Source organism: Schistocerca serialis, chromosome 1 (assembly GCF_023864345.2).
Source record: "Schistocerca serialis cubense isolate TAMUIC-IGC-003099 chromosome 1, iqSchSeri2.2, whole genome shotgun sequence".
NCBI classification, from domain to species: Eukaryota; Metazoa; Arthropoda; class Insecta; order Orthoptera; family Acrididae; genus Schistocerca; species Schistocerca serialis.
The window spans coordinates 1,124,499,350-1,124,522,018 of NC_064638.1; the positions used below are offsets into that span (position 1 = coordinate 1,124,499,350).

The window sequence follows — 22,669 nt, forward strand, 5'->3', positions numbered from 1 at the left end:
ATGGTTTTCAGTGACTGGTTTAACAGGTGTGGTAGGTGACAAACAATTATGCAAAGGCATTCCTTGGAAACAATGTGCATCTCAGTTTGTCACAATGACCGATAGATATTGTTTTCATGTTAATGGGATCTGTACAACTGGAGCAAAATATTTAATTTTAGACAGTGAAACAAATTTTTACTAGATGTACAGGAGATGTTCATCTGGCATTGTTAATTCTCATGAGAATGCAAGTAAATGAGAGTGCACGGTGACAATGCCATTCCAGCTAGGTACAGATTACTAACATATGATACTAAAGTGACTGCTGAGTTAGCCATAATTGCAGACTGCAGTGCAGGGCAGCATGGGGAAGGTAGCATACGATGCAGGCCTACAGCTGAGAAAAATTATATGGATGTTCAAAGCAGCGAAAATAAAAGCCAGCCATAAAACAATCACTTGATTTATGCTGTTCATTAACATTTGTCAGTTTGCAATGTGGTCTATAGCAGCTTATGTGTTGTAATTGGAAAGAGCTTAGGTCTCTTGGCTCATTGAGAATTGTGATAAATGAAGTCCAGTTAGCAAAAATAAATAATGAAAATCTGAGAGCATGTCACACACCGTGATATTGATCTATTAGTGCCAACTGCCTATATGTTGGCATTAAATATATTATTGTGTAAAATTTCTACATGTTTAAAGTATAAACACTTTGAACTGGAGGACAGCTGTTGGTATTCCCAGTCAACAAGGCATTCTATTTGCATTTTGTTACTGTGACAGTTCGTCATGTCAACTGACAAAACAGAAGTCATTTTCTGTGTCCATGTTTTACAAGAAAAGGTACACATTTTATGTTGTTCCACACAACTCAATTTTCTTTATTCATATTATCGGTATTTATAAGCATCCATTGTAACAACTAAAAAGGGTCAATATTCAATAATGATAATGTGTATTTCACAATACCCATGAGAACATATGAGGGCTATTCAGAAAGTAAGGAACAATAGGTCACTAAATGGAAACCACAGTGATAATCAAAACTGTTTTATTTGCAATGGTTAGCTACACCTTCCAGCTACTTCTCTACACAATCACCGCTCAGACTTAGACATCTGTCGTAGAGTTGTACCAACTTTTCAATTCCCTCAATATAGAAGACAACTGCCAATGCTTTTCAGCTATCTTCTACTCTGGGCTGCAGCTCGTTCTCTGTGTCAAAATATTGTCTTCATATCCAGCGGTACATTTGAGCTGAGATGAACCTCAGGGGTAGCCAATTACAGGCTGTATTGTGGATGATCAAACACTTCCCATCGAAAACGCTGCAGGAGCATCATCATTGCCCGTGCAGAGAGTGGCAGAGAATTGTCATGTAGAACGAACCACATGACAGTTATGTTATGTGGATTGCATAGATTCAGGCAAAATCTTTCACCGGACCCTCATACTTGGCGGGAGATGCTAATTTCTAGCCACCTTTACGTTCTCACTGTGGGCCCAGAACTGAAAAGAGCGACACGATGCGACTGACGGGTGTACTAGACACTGTGCCCAGCACTTCTGTGCAAAGCTCCATCAGATTTCATTATATTTTCCATTTCATGACCGATCATTCCTTACTTCCCGAATAACCCTTGTACATGCCCATATTTGTGGGCAGTGGCCATGGTGGGAATGGTTGCTCCAAATTAATATATTTTTTTATTTTATTTCATAACAATTGATGCTAGACAAAATCTTTGCCATTTTGAAGGAAAAGAATTAGATTATAGATGCACATATCATATTACATCCACTGGAACACACTGATCTAAGTTATGAGCACTGCACTCCTGAAGATTAAGAGTATGAAATCAGTCATCTGATGAAAGTAATGAAGTAAATGAAGAAATGGACAATGTATGTTTTCCAGTAGATATGCAGTTATAACTACCACCAAGCAAGGCTTCTGTGGACAGTGAGTCTACTAGAATCACTTCTGAAATTTCCTCAAAGATGGGTGCAAAAAATAAATCGCAGCTGCTATCCAAGTGCTTGTGGAAGCAGGCCATTCCTTTGACTCCAGAATGTACATGGAACCAAAAACGATGGCTACAGAAAGACTTTTCTCTTTTACTATTATCTGAAATATTTTTTAATGAGGATGTTTGTTTCATTACTTCTTGTACTAAAATTTTGCCAAAGAAAATGTAAATGCATAGGTGATGTTACTGAAAGTGATACAAAAGTTTTCATTGGTATTTTGCTTCTTAGGGGTTATAATGCTATCTCCTGTAGAATGTATTTGGAAGGGTCCAGTAATTCTCATCCTCCAGGAGTCTCAAAAGTTTTAGCAGGAAGTAGTTTACAGATATTTTGAAATATTTACATGCCTGTGACAACTCTAGACTTGAATCCAATGAAAAGTTTGCCAAGATAAATCTTTGTGGTACATGCTAAATGATTTTTAATGCTTTCCTTCAGGATGCTAATTTGAGTAGTGATGAAAGTATTGTTCCCCAATTTGCTCATCACAGTAAAAAACAGCATACACATGGCAAACCTGTGCATTTTCGCTATAAAGTGTGGAGTTTATGCACTCTTCTGGGATATGTGGCACATTTTATCGAGGTGTCTGTGCAGGTAACAATGCCATCAGGTGTAGGAAGATCAGTTTGTGATCAATCAGATCATAATACCTACAGTGTATACTTTGATAATTTCTTTACCTTTCTCAGGTTTCTAGAAACCCTAAAAAAATGGGGGGGGGGGGGGGGGTCATGACTGAACAGGAACTGTTAGAGTGAAAAAGAGTAGATGGTGCTTCTATCCTTCCATGCAACTTCATGAAAAAACAAGAATGTATTTTTTTTCCCATCAGATAAATGATCTGAACTCAGAGATTACTATTGTACAGTATAATAACAATAATGTCGTTAATGTAGGTTAACATAAGCTGATGTTCAGCTAACAGATGGTCAAATAAAGATAAAAGTGAAATAACAGTAACACAACCAGTTCATATTGCATCTTCTATTACGTAGATAGGAGGAGAGGATTGTCCCACTCAAGATGTTGCTACCTTTGCATAAGCATTAGGAATCAAATCGTATTGGCTATTACTAGAATATCTCTTAAACTGCAGCATGAATTAAGAGTGGCTGCTGTACAGACAGACTCCTAGATGCAAAGCAGGTGAACTTGGACTTTATATGTTGGGTTTTATCTGGGCTATCGTCAAAGTAATCTTAGAAGATTGTCCCCTGAAGAACTTAGAGAAGTCAAAAAGAAAGTGGAATGTGGCTGACGAAGTGGTGTTAGATGGAAAAAATCATGTACTCAACCCAAATTATATGTGCTTTTTGTTCAAATAATGTATGTAAAAAATGTGGCGTCGGGTGCCGTATTCATTGTTTCAAAATCTTTCAGCATGCAAAATGATCCAAGTGTATCTTATAATTTTTTAGTACTTCCACTTCATATTTGTAATAACAATAATAATAATAATAATAATAATGACTCTGAAATTTGATCTCTTGTCCATTAAAAGTATATAAAATATTTTTTTGGAAGAACAACAAGAAATGTTTAAGTGTTGTTTATCAGCAAACAGCACTGAATAAATATTTGAATTCAAATTAAGTATCACAAAAGCTGGTTATAACAAGAAATTATAACCTATTCCCACTGCCCACATTCATTGTTGCTCTGTTCTGTGGGCATTATTTATCTAAATTTTATCTTAATAACAATTTTGTAATTAACTAAGATAAGACAACAAAATAGTAAGAATTTTTAAAATCAGACAAAAATTGTTATGGGAACTAATGGGTCAGACATACGTATGGTCATGTAGAGGTCCATGGAGTTCTTGTCTACCACTAAAATTCTGTTTCTGAGATGCAATAGTTACACCAACTTGTCGTATTAGTCTGTCCAGTGACTCAATATAATGACCAATGTTTTCATTGCCAACACTTGCCACAATTTCTTTTAGCAGCTGACATCTGTTCTGTGCTGCTGTTTGCAAGTTCTCAATGTTGATAACTGATGATGGCTGTTCCACACTAACTACTTCTTTCCTATTTAAAGAAGTATTTAGTTTATACTGTTTTTTGATATTATAAATGTCTTTCCTTTTTAACATATGCACCCTTTTAAAGCAACTGTCATGGGCACCATCTCTTATTTTCTTTAAAATTTCTGTGTCTGATAGTCCACTTGCAATTAAGTCAGCGACCATTGCTCTATCAGCAGGAGTGAGGTGCAGTGAACCCACAGAGAAGTTGTGGCCTGTGTGTGTAGCATAGAACTGGACACTGACTTTTCCTGATGGCATCTTTGTCACTATCAAAGATGCAGGACATGTGCGGCCAATTTTGACTGACGGCCCCCTCAGCCTTAGGCCCATACCTGATTTTATGACATTTCCTGAACGGTGGCAGAAATAATAAGTTTTAAACTTCTCTGGGTCTATTATCCCACCACCTTTCTTTACAAATGAGACACACTTTTCACCTTCCATCTTTATTTTCCACTGAAGGAACTCTGAAAAAACAAATGTGGTTTTATTGACAGCAACAATTCCGCATGGGAAAATTCTTTTCAAAAGAGATATTAGATATACCACTGTTTCCTTACGTTCCATAGATTCAAACTCCATTTCTTCTCTTTTAATCTTAATTCCATGTTGACATTCTAGATGGTTTCTTAGGTCTCGCATCGAACGGCACATAAAATCATTACACTCTGTGCACGATACCTTAAAGACAAAGATATGAGATTTAAGTTCTTCAACAAGGAAGCCATTACAGAACTTTAAACGTTTGTGTGTGTGCAGAAGGTTTGGAGAGAGGGGCCGGGAGCACATATACATATTTAAGCAACAACATGCAGTGTTGCACACAAAGAAATTACACAGTATGAGTGATGCAGAATTAACTAACAGTTGGGTAGAACTGATATATCAGTTTTGACTGTAATAATAATCACTGTATGTACGTATAAATTTAAAGACATACAAAGTGTCCTAGTTTCCTGTCAAGGAACAATTATTTACTTAAAAACTGACAGCAGAACTTTGAGAATCATGTCTGTTATCCACTTAAAGTGAAGCTGCTGAAACTAACCTAAAAGGAGACCGTAAGTGCAGGGTAAACACACAAGAAACAACCACATACAGAAGACAAGTGGAACACAAGTTCACAAACTAGTAGTAGTAGTAGTAGTAGTAGTAGTGGTGGTGGTGGTGGTAGTAGTAGTATTCATTCATGGAGCATTTTTTACAAGGTTATTGGACATTTCATTTACTTAGTTTTAAAAAAATCATACAAGGTAGAAGCTTTAGTCTTCGATAGTGCTGCAGTGTTTGACACTTATCTCAATTTTGTTACAATACCACAGTGATATTCCACCACCCACATAACTTTCTCTCCAGCCACCTACCAACTCCCACATTTGCATCATGCGCCCACAAAAGGGCACTCTCCTCTTAACTCAGTACCACCCAGGACTGGAGCAACTGTATCACATTCTGCGCCAGTGTTCCAACTACCTCTCAATGTGCCCTGAAGTGAGGAATATTCTACCTGCTATCACATCCACCCCTCCCACAGTGATATTTGTCACCCACCAAACCTATGCAGTATCCTTGTCCATCCCTACTCCGCCGCTGCTCCCAACCTATTGCCTCATAGTTCATGTCCCTGCAAGAGATCCAGAGATTCCATACACCCTACCAACACCATTCATTCCAGTCCAGTCATAGCATCACTTATTGCATCAAAGGCAGGACTACCTGTGAAAGCAGTCGTGATCTACAAATTAAGCTGCAATTGCCGTGCTGCTTTCTACACAAGCACGACAACCAACAAGCTGTCTGTCTGCCTGAATGGCACCGACAAACTGTAGCCAAGAGACAGGTGAACCACCCTAGCCAGTTGCTGAACATGCTGCCAACCACATCCTTACTACCAACACCAGCTTTCCTGAACTGCGTAGATGAAAACTCTCCCTGCAACATATCCTGTGTTCCCCTTATCCTTAGCTAGTGCCTGATCTCCATTCACCTATCCCTTCCCTGCTCCCACTCCAGCACTACAACAATCCTATCGTGTCCCACCACATCCCTACATGCTCCCAAAAGCAGCATTATACCTTCCACCACCTCTATCCTGCTATTCCTCCCCCTCCTCTCCCTAGCCACCTCTTTAACCACACAACCCACATATTGCTTCTTCTATCAGGTGCAGTGGGCCAAATACAGTCCAGCCTCAGAGGCCAGAGACAGTAGTCATGTGTGTGTGAGTTGTGCTTTTGTATATATAGATATACATGTATATGTGTTTCTCTACTTTAGAAGAAGGCCTTTTGGCCAAAAGCCCAAATGTATTGCTGTCTTTTTGTGGTATCTGCCCGTAATTCAGCATATCCTCTATACGGTGGGTAGCAGTCTATCCTTTTCACAGTCTGGCAACATTGTAGGTTAACATATCCCGAATGCTCAGCTATTCTGGTGGGAAAAGAAATTGTAAAGTGATTGCTGATGCTCTGACAGCAATTTTCCATGAAGACAAAGGCTCTTCTTTAATACATTATGTCTAACATTTGCTTGTTAAATTTAGTAATAGTATTATATTGGACTGATGCATGTTCCGGAGAACATTCAAGGCAGCAGTACGATAGAGCCTACTATTGCAACTGCAGGTCCACAAAACTGTAATCAAAATAATGTACCCATAGTTTTAGCTAGTGTAAATGTTGAATATCTATGAACAAAATGTGATCTGTTATCTATATTTATAGAAGACGCAAAGCCAGATGTGAGCACTGGCTTGACAAAGAAGAGGGTGAAAATTACAGATGCACTGAATACCTAGAGATAGTGAGCTCATGGTATCGAGAAATTACCACTCATGGAGATGTGTCTGTGTATGCCAATAAAAATCTCAACATTAGGGATGTGGACCTGAGAAATTACTGCTCAGATATGGATTTAGAACTGGCTGGCTTAGAACTAGTAGATATGAATATGATTATCGTTTCCGTGTACTGTTCACCAAATGGAAATTTCGAATACTTTATTACTAACTTGGAAAGTTGTTTACATCACATAACACACCTTAAACCAAAAATTGCACTGTGTGGCAATCTTAATGTACACATAGGTGAAAATAGTACAAAAGAGAGAGCATTCTTGAATTTAGTAAATAGTTATGGTCTCTTTATAGCAAACAGACTTCCAGCTAGAGGTAATGCCTGCCTCAACACCATTATTACAAATATAGATACCTGGAGTTACAAAATAAATGTAGTTGATGCAATGATAGAAGACCACAGTGCACTAGTCATGAAACTACAAATGAAGACTCTGGGTAACCAACAGACAAATACATGGCAATCAAATTATGTGTTTCACAGAAGAATAGTGCCAAAACTAGACACTTTCAATGCCTCACTGTCCAGTATAAACCGGCAGCAACTAATTATAGAAGCAAAACCCAATGATGCCTTAAATGTTCTTTTCCAGACACTAAAAACCAAATTTGATGAGATGTTCCCACTGATACCAAAGAAAAGCCACACAGGTAAAGCACAAGGAAAACAGAAAATAGTAAATGCAAAAACATGGTACATACCTTAGCTATCCAATCTAAAAAAAACATTGTTATAATGTGGAATGACTGTGACAAAGCAGCCGCAGATCCAAATAGTAAACAATTGTTACACAGCAATTACTTAGGGGCCAAGAGATTTTACAGAAAAGAAGCAGAAGAAGCTAAAAGGAGGGGGAATAATAGATTCAGAAGAGAAGCCTATAATCCGTGCAAAGCAGCCTGGACTCTATTAAATGAACATAGGAAGAAGCCTACTTCTCTTCTAATGCCTGCAGTCCTGATGACTTCAATAACTCCTTTATCAAAGTTCTATAAAACACTGTTGCTGGAATCCCAGACTCAGTTATAGAGCCTGCTGTTTACTTACCAAATAAAACTCTCAGTAAATTTGAAACATGGAAAAAATTACATGCAAATGACATAGTGAAAATAGTAAAATCTTACAAGATATCTATGGGATGTCCTGTACTGTCCTAAAGAAAATTATTGGAGAAATAGCACAGCCATTAGCAACAGCTATAAACAACTGCCTATCTGTAGGAGTTTTCCCAGATTTCTTGAAACTTGCAAGGACAGTACCAATTTACAAAAAAGGAAACCCAGATAATGTGTCAAGTTTTAGGCCACTATCAATCATTCCTATACTAGCAAAAGTGATTGAATCCATCATGAAAGATCAGATCCTAACTTATTTTGAAGAAAACAATCTCTTCAAAGGTGCACAACATGGGTTCCAGAAGAGAAAGTCCTGTACCACTGCAGCATTAGACTTATAAAGAAAAGTAATGCAGACACTTGAGGAGAGAGAGTTTGTGGTACTCACACTGTGCAACCTATGCAAAGCTTTCGACTGCATCCCCCACAAGATCTTGCTCAAAAAACTAAAATGCTATGGTGTGGGAGGAACAGCCCTAGCTACACTTCAGCCTTACTTGGAAAACAGAAGGCAAATTATTTCAATCCAAGGAGCAACATCCCAGGAACAGAAGGTAGAACATGGCATGCACAAGGTTCGGCCATAGCCCCACTCCTCTTCCTCATTTTTGTAAATGATCTAAGTGAAGTTGGTGAGACACTACAATTTTCGGATGACACCACTCTTATTCTCAAAGGGGAAAATTCTGCCCAAGCAGTCATGAAGTCTGATGTACAGTTTGAAAACGCTAAAAAATGGTTCATCGCCAACAAGATGAAAATAAATGAAGAAAAAACCCAGCATATGATATGCTGCCTTGGAAAAAACACATACTCTGACCATACAGAATCAGTGAAACTGTAAGGTTTCACCTACACCATAAACTCTCATGGAATGGACCACTGTGCATGTATGCAAGAAATTCTTTCGTGTAATATATCTCCTATGAAGATTAAAAGAAGTGATTACAGACCAGTTTCTGGTAACTGCCTACTATACTTTGTTCCATAGCCACATTTTGTATGGATTACAGCTATGGGGTCATTCGGCAGGCTGTGCTGCTATTGCAAAAGAAGGCAATAAGAATTATTACATCGAGCAGCAGCAAGGAACACTGCAGACCATTATTCAGAACATTGGGAATAATGACTGTTTATAGCCACTATGTATTATTATGCCTCATCCACATAAGGGAAAACCTAGACATCTACAGCAAGAGGCATTAGGCCTACATCCATAAACATAATACCCGCAGCAAAGAAGACATAAATCTACCAACCTGCTGACTGTTCAAAACAAGAGATAGTTTTCCGGTGATCACTGTGAGGATGTTCAACAAACTACCTGTTGAATTGCAGACCCTGCTGCTGAACAACTTCAAGAAACAAATTGCTGGAGGCCTAAAACAATGCCCACTATACTCGGTCCAAGAATTATTTGACTGAAGAAAGCGAATGGACACAATGAACATGACACAGTCTATATACATTACCTGTATAAAGTTTAATGTTATTCTGTAATTCATTATATTGTAAATCACTTGATTGTAACTCTGACGCAGTCTGCCCAGCCAAGGCTGGTGAATGACGAAGACCTGGTAATAAATGGTATTGTAGGGAATAAAACTGCCCTGGAGAGAACCACAGGAACTTGGTCCAAACATCAGAAATTTAGTAGTTTTAGTAGTTTACAATGACATGGCCAATACCCAAAATTATTTTATCCAAAAATTTTAAAAAAAGTCTATCCCACCTGTTAATTTTAAGGAAGATTATGTAAGACTGGTGTACAGTTTTTCGTGACGTTCCAATCAGACGGCTCCTCTCAAGGACTAGTACCATGGTTTTATTTTTACACAGTTCAAAACATATCGGTGACCAAATTTAATTACATTAGGACTTCCTCTCATGAAATTTTACTTCTGTGAATTACTGGAACAACTTGCAGTCAATAGCTGGAGCATCAAGTTCCAGGTGTGGAGTCCAAGAGAAATTATAAGTCTGAACAAATAACAAAAGCTACAAAATTTGTCCATGCAGACATCTCTATGACTACTGCAGCCAAAAATTTTGATGTGCCAAGAGTGACATTTCATTCCAAAGCATATGGTGAAAGTCCCTAATCATGTAAGTCTTGTCCTCCGACAATACTGAATGCAGATGAAGAAAATATTCTAGTCCGATGGCTTTTTTCAACTGTAGGAGGGCACTAAGCAGTCAAACAAAATGTTGGTGTACGGTTCAGCAAGCAACAAGTAATATAAAATGACAAAACTGATTTGCTAATGGAAGACTAAGACAGAAAATGTTTACATCATTTGTGAAAGGATGTTCAGTTCCAAGTGAGATATAATATAGAACTTGAAAACTTTCTGTGAAAAGTCACTAAGCAACAAATTAGTAACAGGTTTGCAGAAATACAAGAGCATCTGATAGAACAAAACATTTTGGAAACAGCAAATGACAAGTAGAGGTTCCATATCAGATTAATGTGCTTATTTTTCCTTACAGGAAAAAAAGTGATCACATTTAAGTAGAAAATAATTTTATGGAGTGTTGGGAGTTATGAGAAACAAATTTCCACTTTATTTCAAAAGATCAGACACAGTACCTGATAACTATGAAGCAAAAACTTCGGCCTACCAAGGTGATTGCACTGCTTGATTTTTGTTGTACAGAACACTGTCCAAGGTTTTCTTTTGAAAACAGTCAAGCTACTGAGCTCACCAATATTGACTATTTTGTTGAAAATGATCAAATACACTGCAAAAGTTTTGTGCAGTCAATGATAGCCTATAGCATGAAACAGAGTTTATGGTTAACAGAGACCTTCTGAATTTACTAAAACAAAAAGCAACAAATCTGCAGAAAATCATGTGCAGCAATGGTCTTGCAGTACAGTACAAAACTTTTGCCAACCTGTACCAGCACCTCAAAGATTTTTATGTAGCCCTTTACTCTTGGACAAAAAGTCAAGCACAGAGGATGTAAAGATTTTGTAATTTATTTCCAAAATATCATACCAAACTGTGGATCCCCAAAGTAAGCAGTTTCAACACTAGCTGGTATGTTGCATACGCGTATGACAGCAGCCACTGCAAGGTTTGCAAACTGCACTGATAAATTTCATATATCTTCATGACCCTTGAAGACTGTTTCACTGGACAGCAGTGAGGCACAGATGCTGGGTCCCTGGTCAGCATGTTATCACAAATCTACTGGTGTCTTCTAAATCATTGGTTTAGCAGTACAGTTACTCACATGCACCACTAATCCTAAATGAATGTGAATCTGTCACCTTTGAGTCATAAAATACCGAAACATGAGGCTTGGGAAACAAATTAAACAACCTTCTAGCAGGCTTGTTAACTTGGAAAAATCCCCACATGTGGGTGGAACTGCCTGGCTGTTGAGTGTGGTATAGTTGTAGGCTTAAAAAGCAGCAATTGTCGGAACATACTTCACTAATTAAAACGACTTTTGAAATGGAAGTTAATGCAAGTGTGGTTCAAACATGCCTTCCGAGATACAAGGAAGTATAAGTCACTAATGTTACCGAAAATTTTTGTCGGTCTACTTCACCCGCATTTAAATCAAGACGAATCTATCCGAAAATGCAGATTTCATACACAGGGTAAATGGTGAAACGCTACAAATAGGGAGCTTCCTAAACCAGCACAGAGTTCAAAAGACTAATTACATTCTGGCGAGGTACGGATATAAACGTGTTGTAAACATCTGAATTTATTTTCACAACATACTTCTTACCTTTCTGCATGCTATACTATGTATTCTGATGTGACGACGTAGTGCTGCGACGGTCGAAAACATTTTGCCACAAATCTTACACCTCTCTTTATCCTTATTGTTTACATCGACATTGTGTCGTTTTCGCATATGTTTGTATAAATTCTTCCTGAACGTAAAAGTCTTACCACATACTTCACACAGTGCTTTTAGAGATTCCATTATTTCATAAAACTCTGAAATAAGGAAAATTATTAGACACCTGCTAAAGTTAGTTGACGGACCAAATATTTTGCCACAAATGTCACCAATTTCTTTACCCAGATTTAAATTTACGTCCATGTCGTGGCATTGTCTCATATGTTTGTACAAATTCTTCCTGAACATAAAAGTTTTACCGCACACTTCACACAGTGCTTTTTGGGATTCCATTATTTAACAAAACTCTGGAACACAGAAGAAGTCGCCCCTATGTGTGTAGATCAACGTTAAGTATTAAGTAGGAAACGAAAAAACCTGACCACTGAAGATGCTTCACCATAAAGCGAAACGCTCATGGTATAAACAAGACTTTGATGACAGTCGCAAAAGACTGTATATATACATCATATATCACCGATGTATATCTTTGAAGGGAGCCGAGGCCTTCATGCCACACATATATATAACTAACGACACGATGAAACTACGAAACGTGACTGCTCTACGTTCAAAGATATATAAGCAAGCAAGGCAAGTCAATGTCGCAAACGCAGATCGAGACTGAACGGCTGCGTTAACTGATGGAAGTTCATCAAACAGCGAAGGTGTGTTTCCTGAGAGGCTGAAAATCTCTAAGGTTAGACCTCTGTTTAGAAAAGGAGATCTATACAAGGTAGAAAATTATAGACCAATATCCCTTCTCCAATCATTTTCAAAAATTCTATAGAAATTAATGAAAACCAGACTCATAAATTACTTAGATGCTCACAAACTTCTAAACTGCAATCAACATGGCTTTCGCTCAGGCCACAGCACTGAATCAGCTATCCATGCCTATACCAAAGAGACTGTCAGGAGTCTCGACACTAAAAAATGTGTAGTGGGAATTAACTTAGATTTATCTAAAGCTTTTGATACAGTAAATCACAAAATTCTGTTAAACAAGATGGAGGCAATAGGTGTAAGGGGAGTTGTGAAGCAGTGGTTTGAATCTTACCTTCAAGATAGAACTCAGGTGGTAGAAATCATCACAGAACATAAAAATCAGAAAATCAAGTGGGTCTCAGATGCAAAGTAATTGGAAATAGGTGTCCCACAGGGCAGTGTTCTTGGTCCCTTAAGGCCCGTCCACACGCAACGATCTGTCTGCGCAAACGTCTGCGCACATCACATCTGCGCAGACAGATCGTTGCGTGTGGACAGAGGATTTGCACCAACCTGAGGTGTGTGCAAACCTGGAAGTTGGAGTTGGAGGTTTGAGCGAAACCTCTCAAATGTGTGGGTTCAAACCACATCTGCGCAGACAAGTTGGAGCGTGTGGACAGGAGATCGCCGCAAATCTGGCGCGAAACAGCTATTTGCTCAGTCCAGTGTTTGCATTTGTGCGCACAGGGCATTAAAATGGCATATACTCGTCAGTGTTCTCGAGAGTTTGTAAGTGAATTTATTGAAATATATAGAAACCACCAATGTTTGTGGAAGATTAAAAGTAAAGAATATAGTGACCGAGACAAAAAGATAGCTGCATACAATGCTCTAATTGAAAAATTGCGGGCAGTTGACGCCTCGGCAAACAGAGAAACAGTAATAAATAAAAAAATTCGTTGCGAACTGTTTACCGAAAAAAGTTATCCAAAGTTCAGAAATCTAGAAGATCTGGTGTAGGAGTTTTGTATGCTGGAACAAAAGTTTGTAACAGGTTGCTTCTACACCGTAGCAAACTGAAAATGCCTGCTCAGAAACAAAGTAAACCATAGCTCATTGGCCATGTAGGTATATAATCGCTAATAATATAGGCCTACTGTGTTTCTAACAGGTCTACAACACCAAATATATTATCTGTAACTTGACAGACTTAATTTACTTGACTTGCCTTCATGAACTCATCCTTCAGGACAGCGTAAATAGCTTTACATGTGTTGGGTATTATTTCACTCAACGCTTGTTTCGATATTGCAGTTGAAAATTCCAAATCCGTGTAGCTCCTTCCTGTTGCTAGGAATCTTAATGTTACCGCCAGCCGTTCATGAGGAGAAATTGCCCTTCTCATACAAGTATTTTTTTCTCATAATATGAGGGGTTACAAGCTTTAAGAGATAATTATAAGTTTCGACATCCATCCGCAAATAATTTCGACAGTCGTTAGGTGCGCCCTGCAACTCTCGCAGTAAATTTACGTGAGAAAACTGCTTTCGCTTTAGCAGCCACTGCCTACACCATTTTGACCGCTTTCTCTGTTTCCTGCAGTTGGTCTGGATGTTTTTTGCAACACAAGTTACGAACGCAGGACACAACAGAACTTCCTCCATTTCTATACTTCAAAATAACTGAATTACATTTTTGATGTTTACGGGGAGCGTAGTCGCTTGCTACTGATATTTCTTTTCTACACCGATAGATGGCGGACGAGTAGTAGATTGGGGTTTGTGTCGTGTGAACACACCACATTTGCAGCGATCTTTTGCATGTACAGACATCTGCGCCGATGTCTGCGCAGACAGATCGTTGCGTGTGGACCGGGCTTTATTATTCTTGGTTGTTCGCAGATGACACTAGCATAATTATAAGTGATGATAAAAAATCATTAACCACCACAACTGATATAGTCCTGAAATATATTCAACATTGGTTTAATGCTAATGAGTTAACACTTAATCTAAGTAAAAAAAAATTATATACAGTATGGCAAAGCAACTCAAGATATGGACCTCCAGTTAAAACTAATGGATAAGAAGATAGAGAGTGTACAATCCACAAAGTTTTTGGGCATGCACATTGATCAAAACTTAAGCTGGAAAGACCATCTCAAGTACTTATTCCACAGGCTCAATTCGGCATGTTTTGCATTGAGGATATTATCTCGAGTATGCAGCACGGACTGTACTTGACTAGTGTATTTTGCTTACTTTCAGTCTATCGTGTCTTACGGCATAGTGTTCTGGGGTAAAACTAAATCAAGCTTAACAGATATCTTCAAATTTCAGAAAAGAGCTATAAGAATCATAACACATAACTCTCCAAGAACTCATTGTAGGCCCCTTTTCAAAGAACTGCAAATACTCACAATACCATCACTGTATATTTTTAAAAGCATTCTGTGTACAAGAGCACATATGAAAAATCTACGTACAAATGAGGACTGCCATAATTATAATACTAGAACTCGTAAGAATTTGTATGTAGAAAGGGTAAGGACAACACAAACCCAAAAGCAGGTAAGTTATTTTGGAATAAAACTTTACAATGCTCTGCCAGTGTACAGGATGGAAATAATAGATGAAGTAAAGTTTAAGACTGAGCTTAAAAATTACATTTTAAGCAAAACTTTCTATGACGTAGATGAGTACTTTGATTGTGTGTAAATTTATTGCCAAAAATTTTAATTTATATGTCTAAATTTGTACTTTTAAAAAATGCCTTGAAAGTGATATTCCATTATTATGTCTGTACTAGTATGATAACTTTCTTGTGACAATTCCTACATCATGTAAATGATTTACAGGAAGATAATGAAATGAAATGAAACTACATAGAACTTCAACATAAAGCCTCCCTTCCATATGCACCACCACAAAATCACGGAACCACATCGTACGAAAGGATGTCTTTCCACAAGTACCATATGATTTTCTACTTGCACTGTATTCAAGATGACGTCACCTGAAACAAGGCGTATAAATGCAAATGTGCAGATTTTAGGGCGATTCACACTTGATGGAACGCAGCGTCGCGTCACATGAGAACTTTCCACAAAGCATTTCAAATGGCAGCATTCGCACAGGCCGTCAATTGTATGGAACAGAACGGTACTGGATGTCACTGTCGAGGATTCTCGTGAAGAAAATTTTGACGTTGATGCCTATGAGGGGAACTGTGTAGTCGTCTGATAACATTGGTAATTAATGTTTTTGTCACGCACTCTCACGTTATAGCACTGGATTTTGTGCCATTGCATTTGTTAATCTTTATTTTGCATTTTTATTGTATTTGGTTTTTTTTTTTTTTTTTTTTTTTTTTTTTTGGTCCAGTAAATAGTCCACATATTGTACAGCACATCAGTTCTTGGACCGGTCAATGCCAATATATCTTCATGTTTACATGATGTTTGCTATCTATTAATGAAGCCAATTTTTTTTACTCTCTGACATATAATCAAACCTCTTTAACTAGAAAATTACAAATGAAAATATAAGTAAACTGTATACGCTGCAAGAAGATAGTAATATTTACACAATATTTTCGTGAGTGATAAAGAATGTGGCTTTTACAACTAACATTAATTTCAAAAATGGTTCAAATGGCTCTGAGCACTATGGGACTCAACTGCTGTGGTCATTAGTCCCCTAGAACTACTTAAACCTAACTAACCTAAGGACATCACACACATCCATGCCCGAGGCAGGATTCGAACCTGCGACCGTAGCAGTCGCACGGTTCCGGACTGCGCGCCTAGAGCCGCGAGACCACCGCGGCCGGCTAACATTAATTTCTTTAGGCTCTCAAAGATTGTGGAGGCACTCTTCCTGCTTATAGAAGCAATGCATTAATAGATATACAGGGTGAAAAGTATTTAAACCGACAAACTCTGGGAGGTTGTAGGGGACATCAAAACAAATATTTTTCCCTAATGTCATTTTTTCCTATGAGGAGTATTTAAGCCGGTAGAAGAAGATTTTTCTGGCTGCAAATTAATTAAACCAACAAACACTTTTCCATTTTTTTTATGACCAAGAGACAACACTTTAACACAACCCAATTTCTATTACAGTAGATTTTCAAAAATGCCTCCATTGACACGTAAACAAAGGTTACACCGTCGGATCATGTTCGGTCTGACAGGCAAAAACCCCAGGAGTATCCTGAATTGTTCCTGCTGCTGCTACTATCCAGGCAACCAGATCCTCTTCTGATGCAACAGGAGTTGCATAAACAAGGTTGCGCATCTCTCCCCACATTAAAAAGTCCAGAGGGGACATATCTGGGGATCGAGCAGGCCATGGTACAGGACCACCTCTACCAATCCACGTTTCTGGGAACCGTTGGTCCAGGAATCGACACACACGACGATTGAAATGTGCTGGTAATCTGCTAAATGACCTGGTCTCATGCAGACGCTGGTACACAGCAGCAAAGGTCGTATGATGTGGGATACGGCAATTAGGATGTAGTACGCACCAACCATATCAATGTACTCACTTCAGGTGTATCGTTTCATTAGTAAACAAAGACAATGCACTATTACACTGGTGGACAGCAGTTGCCTACAACTGAAGAGCATAATATGCGCTCTAACAACTGAATATCGTAAAACGGACTCTTAACAACTGAAGAGTGTAATACGGCCTCCACCGGTTTAAATAATCCTCATAGCAAAAAATGACATTAGGGAAAAATATTTGTTTTGATGTCCCCTACAACCTCCCAGAGTTCATCGGTTTAAATACTTTTCACTCTGTACTTTTCATACTGTTTTCAATTTTTTAGATCATTTATTACTTTTCTTTTGGAAATTTATTGTAAATGATTTTACTGTGGTGTAATGTTCCTTTTTGGCAGAAACTGATTTTAATTTCGAGCATGTGAAAGTTAGTTTTCTGTTCTGTGTTATGATCATGAAGATTTTCATTTTTGAGGAGGACACTAGGATTTGTTATTGCATATTTCTTAATGAACATTACACTTTCACAGATACAAACGCATGTAAGAGGAAGTTTCTCCATCTTTTTAAATAGTGATATGCAGGGTTTGTTGCTTTTTGTTCCAGCCATTATTCTCACTGTTCTTTTTTGTATCCTGAAGAGTTTTAAGCAGGATGGCGACTTACTCCGAAAGTGATCCTATACCTCAGAACACAATGTATATTGGAATGATAAACAATCATCAGACAGTGCTTGGGACAACAGTTTTCAACCACTCTCATTATACATCGCATGGTACTTGGTTTCTTCAATATCCCATCAATGTGAGTCTACCCTATGGTCAGATCCCCTGAAATTTTGTATTAGCTACACTTGCAATATCTGTGTCTCACATCTGAATTTTTATATCCTCTTCACTTTCTCTCTTGACATTATTAAAATTTAATACTTCTGTTTCACTTTTATTTATTATTAGTTTGTTTTGGTTGAACCAGTTTACATCATCATTTAATGTCTCTGATAGTGTTGTCTGTAACTACTATTTTACTTTGTTTTCATGACAAACTGCAAATGTTCCTGAACAACTTGAATAAGTTTTCCATTGAGTGTTGTTCCATAGGAAAGGCCAGATAGTAGAAAGGGAAAACTGATTTAGGTTTTACAATATCTGAACACTGTGTATAAATAAGATTGTAAATTGATGAAGCAATTTTTGTTAAATAACCTGTAGTCAGCTGTATTGAAGAAGAACAGTAAAGTTTTTTATGGCATTATTTGTTCTGTATGAAAAAAAAAATGGACAAAGTAAATAGGCTCTATGTATTCCCTTATAAATATTGGTTGATGTGTTTCATGTGTATATCTGCATTAGCAAACAAAGGTTGATGTTTCGAAACTGATGTGTAGTAAGATATGATTTCATTATGCGTTGCAATGGTTTCGCTGGCTCCTGGTTATTTGCTGTGTGCGTGTGTGTGTGTGTGTGTGTTTTTGTCTTAAATGTTGTTAATAAATTATGCATACCAGAACCCAAACATTGGTGGCCACCAATGCTTTGAGCAGCGCTGCTTCGTAAACTCAGACTGGAACAAAACATCAACTACGCTGTGGCTTTTCCACATTATGGAACAGAACAGAATTATGTATAATGGAGGATCTGACACGAACTGTTGATGTCCCTACAAATCCACTCATCAACCATATCATAGTCAAGACTGGATCTGAGAGTGGAGGGTGGGGGGTGGGGGCAAATGGGCGTATCTGCCCCAGGTAGCAATTTCAGGGGTCACCAAATCCATATTCTTGAAGACAAAAACATTGTTTCACAAGGCACCTAGTATTCAGCACATGTTAGTCTAGCTGGAAAAATTCATATGATTTTGAAACGCATCTCCGTTGGTTTTTGAACATTTTCAAACACATCCTAAGTTGATTTCTGAATGAGTCATAAGTTGATGTTTGAATGCATGCATAGTGTATGTGATGTCTTTGTCAGGGGAATCAGTGTCACATCTAGAAATAACAAACTTTCCCACAGACAAAGATGGGGCTATACAAAATGAGCCAAATAAACACGAATAGGTGAATGCCAATCACTTTTTGTTTGTGTGGTTGGTTGGACGCGTGAATGATCAGCATTGTTATAATTATTAGTGAATTCCAGGGATTCAGACTACCAAAGTGGAAATAAATGATTAACAGGAACAACAGGTAAGAAAGATTACATATTCTTTGTACTGTTCTCGGGTCTCCAGCCGGGTGCAGTCGTTTTCAAACCAAGATATTTCGACAGCGTTCCTTGCCATCATCTTCAGGTGATACCTGCAGACTGAGCGTCTCTGCTGAATCTCCTCCGCTTTATACTCTGATCGCTCCCCACCCCTTCCCCCGCGTTCTCCCGCACGCGGCGCTGCACGGAGGGGTGGTGGGGATGGGCTGGCTGCTGGCTGTGAACTGTGGACCATCAGATATGCTGTGACCTCCATCGGGCGCGGAAGTCGCTTTGGGTCAGCACTGTGCTTTTAGTTGGCTGAGTGCTGGGTCCCAGGCTTTACTGAGGTTGAACCCAGCGTCTCTGTTGATCAGCCCATCAGCTACACGTATTTCAATCGCCTCCTTCAGACACAGCTCCAAAAAGATGAGGTCTGCAATAAAACTTCCGTTTTCGCGTACTCCATAGTATCTCCATGTAATGTTCCACAACCGCAGATTTTGTAGGCTGCTTCAGTTCAGTGTGCTTTTCTGTGTTCCTGGCATCTTTCTTCGATTGCCCGTACAGTTTGCCCAATGATGCCTTACCTCATTTACACGGAATACGGTAAACACCCGGTTTGCGGAGCCCCAGATCATCTTTTACTGTACCTAGCAGGGCACGCGTTTTCGGAGGTGGGCGGAAGGCACATTTGATGTTACACCGAGCCAGAATTCTGCCGATTTTGTTGGATACTTTGCTGGCGTAAGGCAGGTACGCCATTGTCTTCTCGTTGTCTTCGTTCTCTCTCTGCTGGGCTTATGCATTCTGCCCGAAAGCACGTCGAGTTTGACTTTCGTTATATCCGTTCTGCTTGAAAACGTCCTAAAGGTGGTTAAGTTCTCGTTGTAGGCTTTCCTCATCCGATATTGCACGGACCCTGTGTACCAGTGTTCGCAGTACACACCCTCACACTGTTAAGGATGATGGCAGCTGGTAGCGTTGAGATACAGATCAGTGTGGGTTTCTTTCCTGTATGTACTGTGTCCCAAGGTGCCGTCCATTTTGCGCTTGACTGGGACTGAAATAGTTATTTTACCTGCGGAAAAAGGAAATGCAACTGTACTGCTTCCATTATCAGAATTCAATCACAAAATGTATGACCTACTCGAGGACCCAGCATACAGAAAACTGAAGGGAGTCCCGACCAACAGGGTGAAAAAGAAGACTATTGAGCTTCTATCGTAGAAAGCACTTCGACATTATGGCCGCCTTGCTTTCTACGATACACTGGTGACACCTTCCTGATATGGCCTCATGGTGAAGATACACTACAGCAGTTCGTCGATCATATGAATGGTGTCCATCCCAACATTAAATTTACTGTCGAGACGGAGAAGCATGGCAAGATACCATTCTTGGATGTTTTGGTTGAACGGAAGGCAGGAGGCCAGCTTGGTCATTCAGTGTACCGGAAACCAACACACACTGATCGGTACTTGAGCGCCAATAGCTTCCGCCATCCTGTACACAAGAAAGCAGTCCTGAACACATTGGTTCATAGAGCCAAGATTATCTCTGACAATGACCACCTACAGTCTGAATTTGCAGAACTTAAAACGTGTATTCGGGGAAAATGGATACAGCAAAAGAGACATCGCAAACACTTTTAAGGGCCGCCGACGAAAGACACCTGGTGAATCAATAGAAGAGGCCAAATGAACTGTATTCCTGCCATACTGTGAACCAACTAGCAGCAGGTTAGGACGTCTGCTACAGAAACATGGGCTTAGACCAGTGTTCCGGCCCGCGCCCAAAATACAAGATATGTTGCGCCCTGTTAAAGACGACATTGCTCTTCGAGTGACCAGTTTGTATGGTGTACCCTGTGAATGTGGCAGCATGTATATTGGACAAACAATTCGCACGGTTGTGGAGTGTTGTACTGAGCACAAGCGCCATATAAAACAAAGGGAGATTGACAAGTCGGTCATAGCGGAGCATTGCCTAGAAAACGGACATAAAATACAGTTTGAAAATACAAAAGTGTTGGCTCATGCGTCTACATATTGGGACTCCATTATAAAGGAAGCGGCTGAGATTCGTTTAAACAACAGTTTCAACAGAGACCAGGGATACACACTCAGTAGGACATGGGGGCGGGCGTCGGACATCGAAAGAAAGCAAAGACAGATGCGCGACGCGGGAGCGGCAGTTTCAAACGTGGCACCTGCCCCTGGCGCTACCATTGTTGTAATGCGAGATAAAAAAATTTCCAGGAAAGAATGATGAAAGGAATAAAACCTACCTTGATCACTATCGCTACTTCCTGAGGTCTCGCTGATGCTGCAATCATCTGCTTGTATTGGCAACGGTTCTATTTCTACATCAAGACAGCGAGCTCTTTGTGTATAACAGTTTTCAAGTTTCTGTACGTGAATCACTGAATTCCTCCAGACACTAAGGGGAACACATTTTCAGAGTGGGGCAGCACAACTGTAAAGTATTTTTTAATCTTACAGTTCTTGTACTCCTTTGTTAGCTTGTCCTTGACAAATACCCAAAGTTGTTCAATGGTGTTGAGTTTGCAGTGTGTCACAGGCGACCACAGAAGTTTAACTTCCTAGACCACTAAGTGCAGTACACTTTCCAAAAGGAGTTCTTGTGATCTGAAGTGCGGTCGCATATGCTCCAGTGGGCCAGCTTTAGTAAATTCCTCGTATGATGTGGCATTAGATGGAAGCTCTACATTATTTCATTCCATCCATTCAATAACATAATGCTTTCTCCATTTCATAGATGTATTCGTGACACTGGATTTATCATTGTGTGTTATGGAGCATGATCTAAAACAATGACAGATTTGTATGGTAACTTTTTGGACACACTCTTGAGCAACTCTTTGTTGTGTCTGACATTCATCTCAGAATGATAATCTACACCTCATTTTTGCCTAATAAAACACAGGCCAGCTTTTGGCACGAAATTATCTTCATTCTAAATGTGACCCACTACAATTTTTTTTCCAGAATCGGACGATGTTTTAATTCCTCCTTTGCAGTCATCCAGCTCTTGAACACTTCCTCTGTGATAATCGTATACGTTTTCTGATGCACAACGCATTTTTTGCTCCTGCCATCCAAACTTCATGGAATCACTTGCGCCACATAAACTCTCATCAGTGTAATAAATGATCCATCCAGTGTTTTGCAGGTGTATTATTTCCCCCAAGAAATGTTCTTTCTCCTGCTACTCCATTATTTTCCATCAGCACAGGTTTTCTTGTTGAATTCTTGGTATTCGAAGTCCAGTTCCCGAATAGCACGCCAAGGGGTTGTTTCATGCAGATCATGAAAGTCTTCTGTTAAATCCAGCCTAGTCGTCGATTATGG

The 22,669-nt window shown here is 39.1% G+C and overlaps 1 protein-coding gene across 1 annotated transcript; it reads right to left on the reverse strand.

Moving 5' to 3' along the window:
• Positions 1-3,552: 3,552 nt before the first annotated feature.
• LOC126416919 (zinc finger protein 234-like) lies at positions 3,553-12,437 on the reverse strand. Its single transcript, XM_050084805.1, has 4 exons — positions 12,068-12,437; positions 11,769-11,983; positions 4,612-4,732; positions 3,553-4,518 (listed from the first exon to the last, which is right to left on the reverse strand). Exons 1-4 carry the CDS (start codon positions 12,177-12,179, stop codon positions 3,803-3,805), a joined length of 1,164 nt encoding a protein of 387 aa, XP_049940762.1. The 5' UTR covers positions 12,180-12,437; the 3' UTR covers positions 3,553-3,802.
• Positions 12,438-22,669: the final 10,232 nt, after the last annotated feature.

Bases quoted from the DNA above. Each gene is read 5' to 3' on its own strand.
- LOC126416919 (XM_050084805.1), bottom strand. From the start codon at position 12,179: ATGGAATCCCAAAAAGCACTGTGTGAAGTGTGCGGTAAAACTTTTATG. The intron at 11,984-12,067 runs GTAAAGAAATTG...TCCTTATTTCAG, and splicing joins GGACGTAAATTTAAATCTGG to AGTTTTATGAAATAATGGAA. The intron at 4,733-11,768 runs GTAAGAAGTATG...TTTGTCTTTAAG, and splicing joins ATAGTATAGCATGCAGAAAG to GTATCGTGCACAGAGTGTAA.